Below are 21,999 nucleotides of genomic sequence, written 5' to 3'. Positions count from 1 at the left end.
TATATATATATATATACATACATACACACACAAATATATATATATATATATACATACACACACAAATATATATATATATGTATATTATATATATATATACACAAACATATACATATATATAAACATATATACATGTATAAAAATATATACATATACATATATACTCGACTTCCGCCCGAATGCAGCTGAGATAGGCTCCATATATATATATATATATATACATATATTAAAATATATATATATATATACACACACACACACATGTTTATATATATGTTTATGTATATATATATACACATAATATATATATTTATATACATACATACACACACATATATATATGTTTATGTATATATATACATATATATATATATTCACATAATATATATATATATATATATATATATACATACATATACACACACATATATGTTTATATATTATACGTATATATACATATGTATATATATAAACACATGTATATACACACGTGTGTGTATATATGTATATATATATATATATATATATATATATATATATATATACATACATACACACACACACACACACACACATATACTGTATATATATACACATATATACAAACATATACATATATATAAACATATATACATATACATATATACCCCGCCTTCCGCCCGAATGCAGCTGAGATAGGCTCCAGCACCCCCCGCGATCCCGAAAGGGACAAGCGGTAGTAAATGGATGGATGGATGGATATATATATATATATATATATATATATATATATATATATACATTTATATGACTTAATTGTATAACATTTTTATGACTGAAACTCTTTCAAGTCCACAAGACCAAACTTAAGGGGAGTCCTAAAGGTAAAAAAAAAAAAAATCTACATTTGTATTGTTTTGTAAATGTAAAATATCAAAATGGGCCCATGCATCTTTTCATTTTTCAGTGGGCGGCCCTTAGCGTAAACGGTTTGAACACTCCTGCATTAAAGCGATGGATCTTACGAGAAATTGCTTGTGCATGGTATAAAAGAAGACGATGCAGAATAAACATGCATGATACTTAAAGCAGAAAAGGAAAAAGTTCAGGAGAGGTGAGGTCTAATTGATTATCACAAACAAACCCACGCACGCACGCACACACAAAGGAGGTGTGTGGAGACTGCCACACTGTGCACTTATAAAAGCAGAATTATGTAACACATGGTGGTGCAACACACTGGGGATGGAGTGATGGAGCAGACTCTCTCCTCCTATTCACTCTGTTTAAGTGTATTCTCCTAATCAGTGCTTCATGTTGGCTACCTGAGCTGCTGGATGAGGTCTTCTCCCTCCTTGATGACGTTGACAGTGACCTGCAGCGTGGTCTGCTGCTGCTGGCCGAAGCGTTTGATCAGATCCTGGACGGCTTCCACCGACTCGGCGTACACGTCGTCCAGCAGCTCTTTCTGGAGCTCCTCCAGCCACGTCCACAGCTACACAGCAGGAAAGCAGGTGGCATTGTTTACTTATTGACACAGAAGTGGTTATATTTTGTCAAATGCTGCTCCCTCTATGACTCATTGTGAGATCAAAGGTGTGAATCATTTGCAAAGGCTCTCACAGGCAGCCCACCCAACAACCACTTTGGCGTTACGTCACCTCTTTGACGTGCGTGTGGAAAGCGACAGACATGTCCAGCAGGACTTTGCGCTGCTCCACGCGCCGGACAAAGTCTTGGATCCTGTCTTCCAGCTGGTGGGCGGCCTGGTAGATCTCCTCCGGGTCGCACTCTCCCGTCTGGGCCAGCTGCTCGGCCGCCTCCAGCAGCTTGTCTGCATTGGTGTAAGTGTTCTGCACAGGATGAATCCATAAAGGGTGTAATATTAATAAATCATTTGAAAATGTACAGGGACAGGAAAGTCACTTTGTACTGATGAAGAGCATTATTGTTATTGTAAAATCAATTATACCAGCAGCATTGGATCATATTACTGGTGCCATTTTCACAGCTCATGTCATATGAGAAAATGCTTGTGCAAATCTTAGCACTTTGAAATATCAGTTCACTTAATAAACTTGTTCCAGTGAAAAATCAAAAGGATTTAAGAGGCCACATTTTTTTTTAGTTTCTAAAAAGGTTAAAAATAAATGTGTTATGTATATATGAAGACGCAGCTTTGTGTTATTGCAGACTTTTGTCTTTACCGTTTTATTTTGTTTATAACATTAATTTACAAAATAAGACAAATAATATTTTGTACCTTACTGGAAGTGGTTATTGGACCAGACAATCCAGGGGGGGAAATAAATATCATTTAAAAATCAAAATGAAAAAAATCACTGTTCTACAATAATATAATAAATATACTATACATTTTTAATCATTAAACAGTGTAAACAATATTTATAAAATACTAGGATTTGACAAAAAAATAGCTGTATACAACTTGCTCAAAGTTAAATTTTTCAAACCAAAAAAAAAAAACAGGAACACCACCTGCTCGCATATGTCATAACCAAACTTCTTTTCACTGAGGGCCACATTGCAGTTATGGCTGCCCTCAGAGGGCCGCATCTAACCGTCAATATTATAGCTCATGATATTATTTTACATTTGCCTGTGCTTTTGATTATCATATTATTTAAATACACTGTAAAAAAAAAAAAAAAAAAAGTTTGATTTTGCAGTAAAAAAACTGGCAACTCAGTTGCTGCCGGTTTTTACAGCATATTACTGTAAATGGAAAAACGGTACTATAGTTTTTTTACGGGGGAGTTCTGGCAACTGAGCCGCCAGTTCTTCACCGTAAAATCTATTGTCATTTTACAGTGTACAACATGATGGAGAACTTACTTTGAAATCCTAAGTCAAGCAGATATTTATTATCATATTTATTTTAACTAACAAAACATTTGAAATGTTGATAATATTATATTTGTTGCATTATTAAATACTATGCAAGTTTAAAAATATGCAATTGCATGCATCATGTATTTTTTTCAGTCAAATAACATGTAAGTCATTTATGGACGCATTATTTCAAGGCTTTTGCAGGCCATTTAAAATGATATGGCGGGCCAGATCTGGCCCTGGGGCCTTGAGTTTGACACCTGTGGTTTAAAAGAACACATTTCATAGATAAAAGTCTGTATTTGTCACAATTAGAGACAAACTTTGTGAAACACTTCTGCACAGAATGAATGAGACTTAATGACATTTTTGGTGTCCGTATAAAAGCGCATGTTCACCCTAAAGAAGAGATCTTTGCGTACGAAAGGAATTCAAATGGATGCAATGGCTGCTGTGCAGAGTTTAAACAAGCGAGCGAGACTAGAAATCACTCCAAATACTGCGCTTGTGTTGTGGTGTTTTTCTCTGCGCGTGTGCTTGTCCTCAATGTTTAAACTAGGAAGAGGTGTGTTATTGTTTGTGCTATGGCGCCATCTTTTGGACGGGTTCTCTCACGACAGGTGCTGCAGTGTCCTCCTTTCAACTGGAAGTAGAAGTGCCTTTCCGTCTTCTAGAGATCCATAGCGTTTCTACTTGTATGGATTCTTCATTCATCACTCCAAGCAACCCTTGTAAGTTGTACAATGTAACTAAAACTATTCTTACTTACTAAACTGTCCTATGTATGATATCTGTAGGAGTGTTTTCATGCATATTTGTTTATGCCATTGTAATGTAATCAAGCTAGTATCATTAGCATTAGCTTATATGCTAACACATTTATGAGTGTATTATTAAATTACAATGGCATTCCTTTTGTATTGTTTCACTTTCACAAATGCCTCATTAAATAAACCAAAACATCACCGTGGAGTTATTGAGTCTGTTTAGCTGATTGGAGAGCTAGCTTGCGCAGCTCGTGGGTCCATGACGATGACTTCTGTTTTGTTTGATCAGCCGTTTTACTGCCGTGTTACAGACACTGTTTGGAAACAATTAAGGTATGTAAATAAATATTTATCATATCTTTCTGTGTGGACAGAATTTCTAGGCGCAGTCAAGGCGTTGAGGGGATCTGGTTTGGTGGCTGCAGGATTAGGTCTCTGCTTTTTGCAGATGATGTGGTCCTGATGGCTTCATCTGGCCAGGATCTTCAGCTCTCACTGGATCGGTTCGCAGCCGAGTGTGAAGCGACTGGGATGAGAATCAGCACCTTCAAGTCCGAGTCCATGGTTCTCGCCCGGAAAAGGGTGGAGTGCCATCTCCGGGTTGGGGAGGAGATCTTGCCCCAAGTGGAGGAGTTCAAGTACCTCGGAGTCTTGTTCATGAGTGAGGGAAGAGTGGATCGTGAGATGGACAGGTGGATCGGTGCGGCGTCTTCAGTAATGCGGACGCTGTATCGATCCGTTGTGGTGAAGAAGGAGCTGAGCCGGAAGGCAAAGCTCTCAATTTACCGGTCGATCTTCGTTCCCATCCTCACCTATGGTCATGAGCTTTGGGTTATGACCGAAAGGACAAGATCACGGGTACAAGCGGCCCAAATGAGTTTCCTCCGCCGGGTGGCGGGGCTCTCCCTTAGAGATAGGGTGAGAAGCTCTGTCATCCGGGGGGAGCTCAAAGTAAAGCCGCTGCTCCTCCACATTGAGAGCAGCCAGATGAGGTGGTTCGGGCATCTGGTCAGGATGCCACCCGAACGCCTCCCTAGGGAGGTGTTTAGGGCACGTCCGACCGGTAGGAGGCCGCGGGGAAGACCCAGGACACGTTGGGAAGACTATGTCTCCCGGCTGGCCTGGGAACGCCTCGGGGTCCCACAGGAAGAGCTGGACGAAGTGGCTGGGGAGAGGGAAGTCTGGGCTTCCCTGCTTAGGCTGCTGCCCCCGCGACCCGACCTCGGATAAGCGGAAGAAGATGGATGGATGGATCTTTCTGTGTGAATAAATAATTTCCCAACGTATATATGTGCGGCTCATAGTCCGGTTCGGCTAATATACTGTATAGAAAATGATCATTTCTTCCCAAAAAAGTAGTGGGTGCCACTTATATACCGGTCGCTTTATAGTCTGGACGGTGCGGTAGTTTACCTGGGCCACTTCCTCAAAGTCTTCATGCCGTTTCTGGAGGGCTCTCGCTCGGTGGAGGGACTTGCCCACACCTGTGTGCTTGCTGAGGAAGGCCTCGCCATGGTTTTCTATCCAGTCTAGAACCTGAGGTGACAGAGGGAGACCATCAGCAAGAAGGCCATTGTAATCAATGTTCTCTGCTCAGCATCTGCATGCATTCTCCCTGGCAACAGTTGCCATACCAACGCAAGAAAGCCCCTTTTTGTACAGTGTGTAGCCACGTTATCATACCGGACCTTTTGATATTGTCATTATGATGCAGAGAGCTTTACATTTTCAGGATTGTTCCTTGTTGTGTGTACCTGCTGGACGTCCTGTTGAAAGACGCAGAGCTGCAGACGTTGGTGCAGTCGGACCTTGCGGTGCTGCCAGATGTTTTCCAGCTGCCTCTGATGGTGCAGCACCTCGTGGATGATGTCCAGTACATGATGCACCGCCTTGGAGTAGTTGGCCGACGCCGTGAGCGAGTCGGCGCCGCCCGGGGTCAGGGGTCGCTGCAGCTTGTCCAAGAGAGCTTTGCCGTCCTGGCTCACCTGGGGGTTAAAGATGGGTTCTTTTAGAGCTGGAGGAGTTATTCCCTGCACCGTCCGGTTAAATAAGACACTTTGAGAAAAGGTTACCTCCGAGTAGGCAGAGGTGATGTGTTCGTACAAGCCTTGGTGGTGGTGAATGGCGTCTTCCAGGTCCTGGAGCTCGGAGGGTAAGTCCACCTCGCCGCACGCCTTACACCACGTGTCCACGTTGCTCATGTACTGCAAGGAGAGGAGTCACAAGCCAAGTACACAGTAAGGCCTTTTCTCTGCTGGACTACATACAGCACGCTACGTTCATCCATTTTCTTTGTGGAATTATTCATGGGCGTCTTGTGGCGACTTCTAACAACTTCTTCAAACATGAAAAGAACAGTAATCAAGTGACATCCTTAAACATTGCCATGATGAACGCCATCAGGGGCGAGAGTAAATCTTCAAAAGGCAGAAAAGTTTCTACTAAACATGAAAGCATTACAGCGGCAAAGTCAGAGCATGCATGTTCCTAATGGGTCCATGCATCGTTCTATTGTGTCCAACTAATGAGCAGAAGCCACATGATGTTTGTAAATGCATGTAAATGTTAGACTTTGTGGGTGTTTTTCTTTTTTTAAATGCAAAGTGATGAATCTAACCAAGAGGGAGATGCCCTTGTTCACATTGTCTTGAGTTGGAGGAGAAAAGAAATGCCGCCCTCATGTTTATATAATGCTTGTTGGCCTGCCTATCAAGGTCATTGGTGTCGTTATTACGAAAGCGTTTTTTGGAAACTGAATTGATGTTTTTTTGCCTTTTAATTTTGTGAACTGATTTTTTTAGATCCAATTATGCTGACAAGTTAATTGAATAAAAATCTGTGACAGAATTCTTAGTTTAGTTTGAAAAAAATTCAGTGCAGAAAAATTGATTGTAGCAATATTCTAATTTTTTATTCACATGGCTTCAAACTTGACACCTCATCGGCTGGTTCTGAAACAGGCCCATCCATCCATCCATCCATCTTCTTCCGCTTATCCGAGGTCGGGTCGCGGGGGCAGCAGCCTAAGCAGGGAAGCCCAGACTTCCCTCTCCCCAGCCACTTCGTCCAGCTCCTCCCGGGGGATCCCGACGCGTTCCCAGGCCAGCCGGGAGAGATAGTCTTCCCAGCGTGTCCTGGGTCTTCCCCGTGGCCTCCTACCGGTCGGACGTGCCCTAAACACCTCCCGAGGGAGGCGATCGGGTGGCATCCTGACCAGATGCCCGAACCACCTCATCTGGCTCCTCTCGATGCGGAGGAGCAGCGGCTTTACTTTGAGCTCCCCCCGGATGACAGAGCTTCTCACCCTATCTCTAAGGGAGAGCCCCGCCACCCGGCGGAGGAAACTCATTTCGGCCGCTTGTACCCGTGATCTTGTCCTTTCGGTCATAACCCAAAGCTCATGACCATAGGTGAGGATGGGAACGTAGATCGACCGGTAAATTGAGAGCTTTGCCTTCCGGCTCAGCTCCTTCTTCACCACAACGGATCGATGCAGCGTCCGCATTACTGAAGACGCCGCACCGATCCGCCTGTCGATCTCACGATCCACTCTTCCCTCACTCGTGAACAAGACTCCGAGGTACTTGAACTCCTCCACTTGGGGCAGGGTCTCCTCCCCAACCCGAAGATGGCATTCCACCCTTTTCCGGGCGAGAACCATGGACTCGGACTTGGAGGTGCTGATTCTCATCCCAGTCGCTTCACACTCGGCTGCGAACCGATCCAGCGAGAGCTGAAGATCCTGGCCAGATGAAGCCATCAGGACCACATCATCTGCAAAAAGCAGAGACCTAATCCTGCAGCCACCAAACCAGATCCCCTCAACGCCTTGACTGCGCCTAGAAATTCTGTCCATAAAAGTTATGAACAGAATCGGTGACAAAGGGCAGCCTTGGCGGAGTCCAACCCTCACTGGAAACGTGTCCGACTTACTGCCGGCAATGCGGACCAAGCTCTGGCACTGAGCATACAGGGAGCGGACTGCCACAATCAGACAGTCCGATACCCCATACTCTCTGAGCACTCCCCACAGGTCTTCCCGAGGGACACGGTTGAATGCCTTCTCCAAGTCCACAAAACACATGTAGACTGGTTGGGCAAACTCCCATGCACCCTCAAGGACCCTGCCGAGAGTATAGAGCTGGTCCACAGTTCCACGACCAGGACGAAAACCACACTGTTCCTCCTGAATCCGAGGTTCGACTATCCGGCGTAGCCTCCTCTCCAGTACACCTGAATAGACCTTACCGGGAAGGCTGAGGAGTGTGATCCCACGATAGTTAGAACACACCCTCCGGTTCCCCTTCTTAAAGAGAGGAACCACCACCCCGGTCTGCCAATCCAGAGGTACCGCCCCCGATGTCCACGCGATGCTGAAACAGGCTTTATTCTTAATTTACTGAAAGTGGGTCTTGAGTTTTGAAGCACTGAGATTTTTTATGCAGAATTTTTTGGACACTGAATTTCCAAACACTGTATTTTAACGAACGGATTTTTTATTCAATTAAATTGTCAGCATAATTTCATGTAAAAAAAATAAAGACAGAAATTCCTGCCTGGGTTCTACAGTCAGAGGTGGGTAGAGTAGCCAGAAATTGTACTCAAGTAAGAGTACAGTTACTTTAGAGATTTATTACTCAAGTAAAAGTAAGGAGTAGTCACCCAAATATTTACTTGAGTAAAAGTAAAAAGTATGTTGTGAAAAAACTACTCAAGTACTGAGTAACTGATGAGTAACATACACACACATATCATATATATATATATATATATATACATACACACACACACATATCATATATATATATATATATATATATATATATATATATATATATATATATACACACACACACATTTATATGTATATACATATATATATATATACAGTATATAATTTATATTTATTTATTTTGCCGTTTTTGTTTACATGTTAAAGGTGTTTTAATGACTATACATGCATGTTTAACACATATAGATTCCTTTCTTTCATGAAGACAAGAATATAAGTTGGTGTATTACCTGATTCTGATGACTTGCATTGATTGTAATCAGACAGTAGTGATGATAGCGTCCACGTTTTCAAATGGAGGAGAAAAAAAGTTCCTCCTTTCTGTCTAATACCACATGAAAGTGGTTGGTTTTTTGCATCTTATTTGTCCAGCTTCCATATTCGTTTTTATACACTTTACAAGAAATACATTGGCGGCAAACTCCGTAGCTTGCTAGCTTGTTTGCGCTGGCTTTCGGAGACTCTTGTTTTGAAAGCGCAGGCGCGATGGAGCGGCACTTTTATTGTGAAGACAGGAACTGTGCAGTCAGTCTTTAGGCTTTTGACGGGATGTACGGTTGAAATAAAAAAGGGTATTTTTTCCTTCACACTTTTGATTGATTGATTGAAACTTTTATTAGTAGATTGCACAGTACAGTATATATTCCGTACAATTGACCACTAAATGGTAACACCCCAATAAGTTTTTACACTTGTTTAAGTCAGGTCATGTGACCGCCTGGCTCTGTTTGATTGGTCCAACGTCACCAGTGACTGCATCTGATTGGTGGAACGGAGTGAACGTCACCAGTGACTGTATTTGTTGAAACGCAGGCACTATGAAGGTCTGTCTGACAGACCAAAACAAACAAAGCGTGCATTAACAGATCGATAAAAATTAGTAGCGAGTAGCGAGCTGAATGTAGATAAAAGTAGCGGAGTAAAAGTAGCGTTTCTTCTCTATAAATATACTCAAGTAAAAGTAAAAGTATGTTGCATTAAAACTACTCTTAGAAGTACAATTTATCCCAAAAGTTACTCAAGTAGATGTAACGGAGTAAATGTAGCGCGTTACTACCCACCTCTGTCTACAGTACATATCATCTGTATGCCACCAACCTGGTCACACTTCTGGTGGAAGCTGGCCGACATCTCCAGCAGCGTGCTGCGCTCGTCCAGCGCGGCGGCGAAAGCCTTCCACTCCTGCTCCAGCTGGCCTGAGATCTGCTTGATCTGATGGGAGGCGTAGTGGCCCGACTCCAGGAGCCGGTTGCCCACCGACATGATGCGGTTGATGTTCACGTAGACATTCTGTGAGGTGAAAACCAACTTCAATGGCTTGAGGTCTAATTTCATGTGTGGAGAGAATGTCTCGAGGCTTCCTAGTTATATAATGGCGAGTGTGGACTGTGTTGAATGGCGTGCATGTGCGTCTTACCATGCAGTTCATGGCAAAGTGGTTGTGCTGGGTTTGCAGCTCGGCGGCGTGCGGGTGGTTGTTGCCGATCTCCGTATAGCCGGCCAGGAACAAGCCCTTGTTGTGCAGGATCCAGTCAAACATCTGAGAATAAAAAACACATGGCTGCAGCAACATCGTGATAAAACCAAGCGTTGCAGGTGTGTTTCATGCAAAGTGCTGCAGTGTGCAGAGCTGTCATCTTTCCAGGTCAGCATGCAGAGAAATGAATCCATTAAGTGTAGCCTTTTGCGCTCTTCCAGAGAACAACTGGTGGCCGGTGGTGTCCTAGCAACAAGCTCCTGCTACTGCAGACTTCTGTGTTTCGGCAACCTGCTATTTTATTCCCCTCGCTCCCAAATGTTGCCTCATTCCGTCGTATCGAGAGCAACTGAAGTGCAAACGCGATGTGCCGGGGAAAAAAGTTTGACAGCCAAAATAAAATACACACAAAAAATGACCCTCTTAGAAAATGAATACAAGTTATTTTATTAACCTGGGGATAAGTTGATTGGCAACACTAAATGGCCCCTAGTGTGTGAATGTGAGTGTTGGCCCTGCCATGAGGTGGTGACTTGTCCAGGGTGCGACCCCGGGAGGGACAAGCGGTAGAAAATGAATGGATGAGCAAAAAAAATCTGCCAATTCAAAATTGACTTGGTCAATTTTTTTGAAATAAGACATATTTAAGGTTTAAAAACTTAAAATTGATCTTAAAATAATTAACTAAAGTTATCATTAGCTATACTTACTATTAATTTGAAGTTTTGTGTCTTATAACAAACTTTGCTGGTTGGTAGAAGTTTATTTTGAACACACATACAGTTCCAGTATGATACATTTCTCATTACAACAAGCCTGAAAAGGAGAAGAAATTTAATCCTTCCCCTTTCCCACTTCATAACAATTACTAACAAACACATATTTAATTGTTGTTCTCAATTTCTAACATAATTTACACAAAATATTTCTCAATATGACTGTTCTGGTAATAAGACAGGTAAGTTTCACTTAATAGGAGAATAATAATATCTTGTTTTCAATACGTTGAATAGATTTGTCACAATTCTTCTTTCTTGTAAACACTTTTAGTTCGAATAGCCCCTAAAAGTGGATCATATCAGTAGACTGACTGACTTTTTTGCTTAATTCATTACATAATTTAAATCCACATACTGATATGTTAAAGGTTTTAAGTGTTGTATGTGCAAACATGTTTTGAGTTAGATCTTTCTCTAAGATTATACTTCTTTTGTTAAGAATTGTTGTACATTCTTGGGTAGCAGGTTAGAGTTTGCTTTGTGCATACTTTTAGCTGTTTGCAAATGCACTAAATTGCTTTTGATGTATTAAATCAAAAGGTTTGAGTGTTCTCTATATCCAACATGATGTATTATTCTAACTGACCTTTTGTGTAACACAATTAGTGAATGAGGTGTACTTTTCTACTGCTAATGATGGATTCTGATGCGTCATCTATGTTGCTGCTTCTTGATCTTAGCGCTGCTTTCGATACCGTCGATCATAATATTTTATTAGAGCGTATCAAAACACGTATTGGTATGTCAGACTTAGCTTTGTCGTGGTTTAACTCTTATCTTACTGACAGGATGCAGTGCGTCTCCCATAATAATGTGACCTCGGACTATGTTAAGGTAACGTGCGGAGTTCCTCAGGGTTCGGTTCTTGGCCCTGCACTCTTTAGTAAAACATGCTGCCGCTAGGCGACATCATACGCAAATACGGTGTTAGCTTTCATTGTTATGCTGATGACAGCCAACTCTACATGCCCCTAAAGCTGACCAACACGCCGGATTGTAGTCAGCTGGAGGCGTGTCTTAATGAAATTAAACAATGGATGTCCGCTAACTTCTTGCAACTCAACGCCAAGAAAACGGAAATGCTGATTATCGGTCCTGCTAAACACCGACATTTATTTAAAAATACCACCTTAACATTTGACAACCAAACAATTACACAAGGCGAATCAGTAAAGAATCTGGGTATTATCTTCGACCCAACTCTCTCCTTTGAGTCACACATTAAGAGTGTTACTAAAACGGCCTTCTTTCATCTCCGTAATATCGCTAAAATTCGTTCTATTTTATCCACTAGCGACGCTGAGATCATTATTCATGCGTTCGTTACGTCTCGTCTCGACTATTGTAACGTATTATTTTCGGGTCTCCCTATGTCTAGCATTAAAAGATTACAGTTGGTACAAAATGCGGCTGCTAGACTTTTGACAAGAACAAGAAAGTTTGATCATATTACGCCTATACTGTATATACCTTATATACATATATATATATCTATACTGGCTCACCTGCACTGGCTTCCTGTGCACTTAAGATGTGACTTTAAGGTTTTACTACTTACGTATAAAATACTACATGGTCTAGCTCCGTCCTATCTTGTCGATTGCATTGTACCATATGTCCCGGCAAGAAATCTGCGTTCAAAGAACTCCGGCTTATTAGTGATTCCCAGAGCCCAAAAAAAGTCTGCGGGTTATAGAGCGTTTTCTATTGGGGCTCCAGTACTATGGAATGCCCTCCCGGTAACAATTAGAGATGCTACCTCAGTAGAAGCATTTAAGTCCCATCTTAAAACTCATTTGTATACTCTAACCTTTAAATACCCCCCCCTGTTAGACCAGTTGATCTGCCGTTTCTTTTCTTCTCTCCTCTGCTCCCCTCTATCCCTTGTGGAGGAGGGGTGGGCACAGGTCCGGTGGCCATGGATGAAGTGCTGGCTGTCCAGAGTCGGGACCCGGGGTGGACCGCTCGCCTGTGCATTGGCTGGGAACATCTCTGCGCTGCTGACCCGTCTCCGCTCGGGATGGTGTCCTGCTGGCCCCACTATGGACTGGACTCTTACTATTATGTTGGATCCACTATGGACTGGACTCTCACAATATTATGTCAGACCCACTCGACATCCATTGCTTTCGGTCTCCCCTAGAGGGGGGGGTTACCCACATATGCGGTCCTCTCCAAGGTTTCTCATAGTCATTCACATCGACGTCCCACTGGGGTGAGTTTTTCCTTGCCCTTATGTGGGCTTTGTACCGAGGATGTCGTTGTGGCTTGTGCAGCCCTTTGAGACACTTGTGATTTAGGGCTATATAAATAAACATTGATTGATTGATTGACTTTTGTAGTCGTTTCCCATATTTCTGCACAATAACTCAGATATGTAACACTAGTGAGCAGTAGACAATATGAAGTGATTTTTGGTCCAGAACATATTTTGCTTTATTCATTATAGAAATATTTCTTGCCACCTTATGTTGCATGTGTTTTATGTGAGATTTCCAGCTCATTTTCTCATATATTATTGCCCCCCAAATGTTGATTTTTCACCCTGTCAATGTCTACTCTGTCTATTTGTATTTGTGTTTGACTTTCTCGTCTACTGTTAGCAGAGGTGGGTAGAGTAGCCAGAAATTGTACTCAAGTAAGAGTACTGTTACTTTAGAGATTTATTACTCAAGTAAAAGTAAGGAGTAGTCACCCAAATATTTACTTGAGTAAAAGTAAAAAGTATGTTGTGAAAAAACTACTCAAGTACTGAGTAACTGATGAGTAACATACACACACACATCATATATATATATATATATATATATATATATATATATATATATATATATATATATACATACATACATTGATATATACAGTATATAATTTATATTTATTTATTTTGCCGCTTTTGTTTACATGTTAAAGGTGTTTTAATGAATATACATGCATGTTTAACACATATAGATTCCTTTCTTTCATGAAGACAAGAATATAAGTTGGTGTATTACCTGATTCTGATGACTTGCATTGATTGTAATCAGACAGTAGTGATGATAACGTCAACATTTTCAAATGGAGGAGAAAAACAAGTTCCTCCTTTCTAATACCACATGAAAGTGGTTGGTTTTTAGCATCTTATTTGTCCAGCTTCCATATTCGTTTTTATACACTTTACAAGAAATACATTGGCGGCAAACTCCGTAGCTTGCTAGCTTGTTTGCGCTGGCTTTCGGAGACTCTTATTTTGAAAGCGCAGGCGCAATGGAGCGGCACTTTTATTGTGAAGACAGGAACTGTGCAGTCAGTCTTTAGGCTTTTGACGGGATGTACGGTTAAAATAAAAAATGGTCTTTTTTCCTTCACAGTTTTGATTGATTGATTTGAACTTTTATCAGTAGATTGCACAGTACAGTACATATTCCGAACAATTGACCACTAACACCCCAATAAGTTTTTCAACTTGTTTAAGTCAGGTCATGTGACCCCTGGCTCTGTTTGATTGGTCCAACGTCACCAGTGACTGCATCTGATTGGTGGAACGAAGTGAAACGTCACCAGTAAGGCAGGCACTTTGAAGGTCTGTCTGACAGACCAAAACAAACAAAGCGTGCATTAACAGATCGATAAAAATGAGTAGCGAGTAGCGAGCTGAATGTAGATAAAAGTAGCGGAGTAAAAGTAGCGTTTCTTCTCTATAAATATACTCAAGTAAAAGTAAGAGTATGTTGCATTAAAACTACTCTTAGAAGTACAATTTATCCCAAAAGTTACTCAAGTAGATGTAACGGAGTAAATGTAGCGCGTTACTACCCACCTCTGACTGTTAGCAAATAGCATTATTTTAGTTTTACTGAGATTCAGCTTCAAATCTGAAAAGTAGTATTTTTTTCCTCAAGTGGTCTATTGCCTAAAAACAAGTTATTATGCCTCACTAAAAAATCCTATTTACTTGAATTAGGTTAGTTAACAAATGAGAAATATACACTTGGTGAGTTTGCCAGTGTGGATTGACGAGCTGCGCGCACACACAACACAAATCAATGCTTGATGACCATAATTAGGTTGTGTTTATATTGTATGCCCTGCAGTGATCAGCCACTGTTGTCACAAATTAGCGTCGCATCACCTCCCTCACCAAGTGAAACTCCCGCCCCTTCCCGGACTCCCAACGGCCACCGACCTTCTCAGCGTCCTGCTCGAAGAGGCGGAGCTGGAAGCACTGGTCCAGCTGGAGCTTGCGGACGTGCCATGCCTGGTGGAGGTGCTGGCGTGTGGAGTGCAGCTTGTCCAGCAGCTGGGTGATGCGCGGCACCAGGCCCTGAGTGTCGGCGTTGTTGCTCGTGCCGCCGCCGCCGCTACTGCTGCCATTGCGGTTGGAGGAGTCGCTGCCGCTGCTCTGGATCCTCTGCAATAACCTAGGAACAGTTTGACAATAAATGTTAGATGAAGTTTTCAATAACATTTGTGGCGTGACACTTGTGGGTTGTGTTCAAAATGCTTTGGAAGACATGAGCATACATGTAATACAGACATCTTCAATGTTAAATAATCATTACATTATTTGCATGATGTGACACATTTTCACCAAATTCAAGAGTAGAAGAGTTAACTTACACCACAAAGACTATTCAACTGGCGGTTCGCAGCCCCAATCCTAGCCAGGAATGACACCAGAGTCTGGTACTACAGCACTGTCATATACAGTAGATGATCTTTGACTAGCTTTTTTGCAATAGGTCCTTAAAAACAGCAGAGCGCTCCTGTTGTATAGACAGTAGATATGTCCCAATACCCTTCATGGGATTGGATTGAGGGGGGTGGGGGAGCATGTTTCCCTTTGGCTGAAGATTGCAATCCAGAGAAAAATTCCTTCAAAAGGGATGCACAACTACATTTCCATGTTCCTTGCTGCACACATGCAGGCGTTGCATGAATTCCAGAAAGGTGCATGTCTTGCCAGAACATCAGCTCCAATTTGAGTGCAAGCTGCAACAAGCGATTCGTCTATCCACAATGCAAAGTGGAAAATAAACATATATATATATATATATATATATATATATATATATATATATATATATATATATATATATATATATATATATATATATATATATGTATGTGTGGGAAAAAAATCACAAGACTATTTCATCTCTACAGGCCTGTTTCATGAGGGGGGGTACCCTCAATCATCAGGAGATTTTAATGGGAGCATTCGCATACCATGGTTTATATAGGGCACAGAGTGGGTGGGTACAGGCTGGCCTAGGGGCGTGGTGATTGGCTCATGTGTTACCTAGGAGGTGTTTCCGTCTATGGCGGCATGTTGTTACAATTTCGCTGCGCTTGTTGAGGGATGACAGGTCTGGACGGTAAATAATAAACAGTTTCTCTTTCAAGCATAGGTTGCATCTTTTATTACCACTATTGTACGGTGTGCTGGATGCAAGGATTTGCCATGTTATTGAATATTCAACATTATTGTCTTTGAGGTCCCAAATGTGTTTGCTGAGTTCTGTGGTATTTCGCAGGTTTTTGTTCCTGAAAGAAGCCTTGTGATTGTTCCATCTGGTTTTGAATTCTCCCTCGGTTAATCCTACATATGTGTCGGATGTGTTAATGTCCTTGCGTATTACCTTAGATTGGTAGACAACTGATGTTTGTAAGCACCCCTCGTTGAGAGGGCAATCAGGTTTCTTTCGACAGTTACATCCTTTGTTGGTTTTGGAGTCGCTCTGTCTGGGGGCCGACGGCTCATTTGCAATTGTTTTGTTGTGGTTTGAGATGATTTGTCGTATATTGTTCATGCAGCTGTAGCTCAATTTAATGTTGTTCTTGTTGAATACTTTTCTTAGGGTGTTGTCTTTGGGAAAGTGTTTGTCAATCAGATTGAGGAATTTGTGTCCAATGTTCGTTGAGATGTTTTTGCTGTATGGGGGGTTGTACCAGATGATGTCGTTTCGTTTTCTGTTCTTTTTTGGCTGGTTTCCTGGCGTGGGTTCATAGGTGAGGGTGAAATTGTATCCGCTTTCATCAAGGGCTTTTTGGTACGGGGGGGTTGCTTGGTCAAATTCAGCTTTGCAAAAACGTCTCAACGAACATTGGACACAAATTCCTCAATGAGGTCTAGTGTAAAGTTTCCACCATCAGTGATGGTTTGGGGTGCCATGTCATCTGCTGGTGTCGGTCCACTCTGTTTCCTGAGATCCAGGGTCAACGCAGCCGTCTACCAGCAAGTTTTAGAGCACTTCATGCTTCCTGCTGCTGACCTGCTCTATGGAGATGGAGATTTCAAGTTCCAACAGGACTTGGCGCCTGCACACAGCGCAAAATCTACCCGTGCCTGGTTTACGGACCATGGTGTTTCTGTTCTAAATTTAAGCCATCAGACACTTGAAAAGTGGCACATCACATCTCTAATGTAATCATTTTAACTTTTCAACAGAATTAGCACTGCAAAAATATTAAGGACATACTTCTGTATTTTGGTAGTTATGCTGTCAACATTTAACAAGATTTCTTCAACTTGGACTTGAAAGCATAAATAGTATAAACACTTTTAACAGTATAACAGTACTAAACAATTCCAATAGATAACATTGGTGTCATTACCTTTTTGTGGCTAAAATCCAAATTTATCCTATCACATCAAAAGAATCTGTTTGGGCGACAAAAAACGTTGAAAGTTTTCCACTTGTAACGGCATTAGACTTATGTTTTTTTGTCCCAACGTGGTCTTTTACATCGCTAATTCCTCCGTGTCCGATCGAAAAATCTTGTCTGCACAAGGTGCAATTCGCGTAGTTTTCACCCTTTTTGGAACGGATAATTATTCCCGGATAGGCTTTTGAATATTCTTCACGGAATGACTGCAGTTTTCTTTTCGGTTTAAGACTCGTTTGCGATTTTTCTCCGGCTGATTCCATGATCGTTCGCTCGTTTGGAAACAATGGGCAACTGGTGCCTCGTGCTTGGCAGCGGTGCTATAAATAGCCTCGCGCATGGCATTCGGAATGGCTCGATAGGAAGTTACGGGAAGCAGTGTCGATTGTCATTGTTGTTACGCGATTTCGTGAATAAAACTTAAAAAATATATATTTTTTTTAATTAATGAAAAACCGTATTTTTTATCACTGCAACCGTAACCCGGAATAGGTTGATGAAAACCGTACTAATTACGGGAAAACCGGAGTAGTTGGCAGGTATGTACTAATGCATGGTTGACATTGTAGACAACCACAATGTAATCTCCCTGTCTGACATTGTGTAGTCACCTCTGTCCCTCAGTGTCCAGCTCTTCTATTGGCGCTTTGATGACCTTCTTCTTCAACGTGGCGTGTTCTTCTATCATTCTCCGAGCTCCTTCTAAGTCTTGGGGGAAGTCTTTACGTGAAACCGTTTCCTGCATCTCCTCGAGTCGGGTCAGCATCTGCGTGGCGTGACCGGAGAACTCCTCGAAGGCCACTCGGACCTGGAGATAATAGAAGGATGTTAGCAAAAGCCTTCTTGAAGAGTCCCTGGAGGCTTTGAATCAAGCGGGTCATCTCACCTCTATCCACTCTTCGTGGTTGTAGTCCAGGCTGCCGTCAAAGTCAGCAGTCAGCTGGGAGGGGTCCACCACTTTGGTCAGGCCTTCTAATGACACCATCGTGGTCTGGAGGGAAAAGGCATGTGGATTTACAACACTTTCACTCAAATGAGTGTAAATTGCTTCCTGTAATCCTCTCTGTTGAGAAGTTTTTAATTAGCGCACTCAAGCTCATTCTTTCCTTCCCTAAAACCACCAACACGAGATCTTAATAGGGCCAAATAGGCGAGCTTCTCCACTAATCTCTGCAGCGTTTAATAATCAGTCCCTCCAGGATTTCTTGTAACGGCCTAAAATGCCTGCTGTATTCACCGCAGCTATTTCAGGAAGTTTTTCAGGCTTCCCCCCCCCCTCAATTACATTGAATCAACTTGAAATTGTATGAATTTGTTATTGTTGTTTTAGATGTTCCTTGTAACCTTAACCTAAAAAAGGACAGGATTTCTACAACAATTGGAAAATATTGATGTTTTACTCCTTTTATAGCACACAGACTTGAAAGCAGACATTAGATGGCAGTAAAAGTACATACTCAGATCATATTGTAATATAGCTGTACGGTTTTAAATAATTATGATAATAATATTAATTATAATGTTATAGAACAACACACTGCCAAAGGCTTCCTTATCGTCCACTTTATGCTTTGTCATCCACAAGTTTTACACTTGAAGAGTTAAACATTCATTTATGTTCCAACGTTTACCCCCGCACGTAAAGAGCATTTGTGAACTGTTGAGAGCGATCTAGATCTGTCTGGATTGGCAGACCGGGGTGGTGGTTCCTCTCTTTAAGAAGGGGAACCGGAGGGTGTGTTCTAACTATCGTGGGATCACACTCCTCAGCCTTCCCGGTAAGGTCTATTCAGGTGTACTGGAGAGGAGGCTACGCCGGATAGTCGAACCTCGGATTCAGGAGGAACAGTGTGGTTTTTTGTCCTGGTCGTGGAACTGTGAACCAGCTCTATACTCTCGGCAGGGTCCTTGAGGGTGCATGGGAGTTTGCCCAACCAGTCTACATGTGTTTTGTGGACTTGGAGAAGGTATTCGACCGTGTCCCTCGGGAAGACCTGTGGGGAGTGCTCAGAGAGTATGGGGTATCGGACTGTCTGATTGTGGCAGTCCGCTCCCTGTATGCTCAGTGCCAGAGCTTGGTCCGCATTGCCGGCAGTAAGTCGGACACGTTTCCAGTGAGGGTTGGACTCCGCCAAGGCTGCCCTTTGTCACCGATTCTGTTCATAACTTTTATGGACAGAATTTCTAGGCGCAGTCAAGGCGTTGAGGGGATCTGGTTTGGTGGCTGCAGGATTAGGTCTCTGCTTTTTGCAGATGATGTGGTCCTGATGGCTTCATCTGGCCAGGATCTTCAGCTCTCACTGGATCGGTTCGCAGCCGAGTGTGAAGCGACTGGGATGAGAATCAGCACCTCCAAGTCCGAGTCCATGGTTCTCGCCCGGAAAAGGGTGGAGTGCCATCTCCGGGTTGGGGAGGAGATCTTGCCCCAAGTGGAGGAGTTCAAGTACCTCGGAGTCTTGTTCACGAGTGGGGGAAGAGTGGATCGTGAGATCGACAGGCGGATCGGTGCGGCGTCTTCAGTAATGCGGACGCTGTATCGATCCGTTGTGGTGAAGAAGGAGCTGAGCCGGAAGGCAAAGCTCTCAATTTACCGGTCGATCTACGTTCCCATCCTCACCTATGGTCATGAGCTTTGGGTTATGACCGAAAGGACAAGATCACGGGTACAAGCGGCCGAAATGAGTTTCCTCCGCCGGGTGGCGGGGCTCTCCCTTAGAGATAGGGTGAGAAGCTCTGCCATCCGGGGGGAGCTCAAAGTAAAGCCGCTGCTCCTCCACATCGAGAGGAGCCAGATGAGGTGGTTCGGGCATCTGGTCAGGATGCCACCCAAACGCCTCCCTAGGGAGGTGTTTAGGGCACGTCCGACCGGTAGGAGGCCACGGGGAAGACCTAGGACAGGTTGGGAAGACTATGTCTCCCGGCTGGCCTGGGAACGCCTCGGGGTCCCACAGGAAGAGCTGGACGAAGTGGCTGGGGAGAGGGAAGTCTGGGCTTCCCCTGCTCATTTTTTGTTGTTTAATGAGAGACAATGTAAGGTTATCATCACACTTCAACAACTCTAATGTACTTGCTGCCTTTTTGCTGGGTCAGCATTGCAAATAAGAAAAAATAACTTAAAAATAAATATATGAATACATGCAAACTAGAAAGTAAGTGTTGATATCGGGGCTAATAAAATTAACGAGTTAACTCATGTGATTAATCACATAAAATGATCGCATTAATCGTGAACAGACTTAGATTAATCATGCAATTTATTTTGACTGGACAAGCTTGTTTACCTTAACCACTGCGCGGTCAGTGATCAGATCATTACATACGAGACTCCGACTGGCAAATGTCACTCCAAAATAAAGCCTAAAAGAACTTTAAAAAAAAAAAAGCTACCAAGTTTTTATGCAAATGAATGACGTACATTCAAGTAAAATGTACGTCATTCTGACAATACAATTGCATTTTCTGAAGCACATTTTAATTATACAAGCCAGTAATCACCTGTGATTAATCATGATTAATCCAAATTCCCAAATGTGATTTTTTTATTTTATTAAAATAATCATTTGAGAGCCCTAGTTTATATCCTACATTACCCAGAGGGCTTAGCGCCAAAGAGAAGAAGAGGAAGTGGGTGTAAGCTACGCAGGAGAACAACAATTGTGCCGTTTGAGCAATAAAGTAAAAAAAAGACATAATGTTGTTCCTGCTGAGTCTACACACAAAAACAAAACAAGTTTTAATTAGAGATTAATTCAATTGGCGAAAATGTGGGGGGACGTTTTCAAGCCCCGCATAATTTGAGGGGACATTGCAAAATCCTGGAGGGACTGAGTAGTGCACACATTTGCTCACAGTGGTGTACCCTCCACAAACACAAAACAACAATGGCATCTGACAATATCACATTTGTTGAGCGGCGGAGCAGCCTTTAGCATCGTTTTGTGCACAGCGTCCTCCGCACAACACCCCCACACACATGGCCAGAGAAGGAGCTCGCTGGAGGCCTGAGCAACACAGTCATACACACTGCACAGGGTGGAGGAGGAGCAACACAGTCATACACACTGCACAGGGTGGAGGAGGAGCAACACAGTCATACACACTGCACAGGGTGGAGGAGAAGCAACACAGTCATACACACTGCCCAGGGTGAGGGGAAGAAACATGTTGTTTCAGGGTTTCAGCAGGTCTAACTTCGTGCCTTTTTAATGCCACTTGGAATCATTTCAATCCCTAAGTCTTACTGCAGATAGTTCGTCTATATACCGTATTTTCCGCACTATAAGGCGCACCTAAAAACCACAAATTTTCTCAAAAGCTGACAGTGCGGCTTATAACCCGGTGCGCTTTATATATGGATTAATATTAAGATTCATTTTCATAAAGTTTCGGTCTCGCAACTACGGTAAACAGCCGCCATCTTTTTTCCCCGTAGAAGAGGAAGTGCTTCTTCTTCTACGCAAGCAACCGCCAAGGTAAGCACCCGCCCCCATAGAACAGGAAGCGCTTCTTCTTCTACTGTAAGCAACCACCCACCCGCTTAGAAGAAGAAGAAGCGCGCGGATATTGCCGTACGTTTCATTTCCTTTGTGTGTTTACATCTGTAAAGACCACAAAATGGCTCCTACTAAGCGACAGGGATCCGGTTCATGAAAAGACGCAATCTCTCCATCCGCACACGGATTACTATTTCACAGCAACTGC

The 21,999-nt window shown here is 42.6% G+C and overlaps 1 protein-coding gene across 3 annotated transcripts in view; it reads right to left on the bottom strand.

Moving 5' to 3' along the window:
- Positions 1 to 21,999, bottom strand: part of LOC133620811 (triple functional domain protein-like) — a 263,468-nt gene that overhangs the window by 123,767 nt on the left and 117,702 nt on the right. For all 3 annotated transcript variants that reach the window (XM_061982390.2, XM_061982387.2, XM_061982388.2), the window contains exons 7-16: positions 18,185 to 18,289; positions 17,910 to 18,106; positions 14,816 to 15,050; positions 9,809 to 9,931; positions 9,490 to 9,681; positions 5,672 to 5,803; positions 5,354 to 5,584; positions 5,013 to 5,135; positions 1,641 to 1,832; positions 1,305 to 1,474 (exon numbers count right to left, since the gene is read on the bottom strand). In XM_061982390.2, the coding sequence (XP_061838374.2) occupies positions 1,305 to 1,474; positions 1,641 to 1,832; positions 5,013 to 5,135; positions 5,354 to 5,584; positions 5,672 to 5,803; positions 9,490 to 9,681; positions 9,809 to 9,931; positions 14,816 to 15,050; positions 17,910 to 18,106; positions 18,185 to 18,289 (1,700 nt within the window). The remainder of the gene's footprint in view (positions 1 to 1,304; positions 1,475 to 1,640; positions 1,833 to 5,012; positions 5,136 to 5,353; positions 5,585 to 5,671; positions 5,804 to 9,489; positions 9,682 to 9,808; positions 9,932 to 14,815; positions 15,051 to 17,909; positions 18,107 to 18,184; positions 18,290 to 21,999) is intronic.

Source organism: Nerophis lumbriciformis, linkage group LG21 (genome assembly GCF_033978685.3).
Source record: "Nerophis lumbriciformis linkage group LG21, RoL_Nlum_v2.1, whole genome shotgun sequence".
In the NCBI taxonomy this organism is placed as follows: domain Eukaryota; kingdom Metazoa; phylum Chordata; class Actinopteri; order Syngnathiformes; family Syngnathidae; genus Nerophis; species Nerophis lumbriciformis.
Note: the sequence above shows the minus strand (reverse complement) of the source record. Positions and strands in the feature narration are given on the sequence as shown.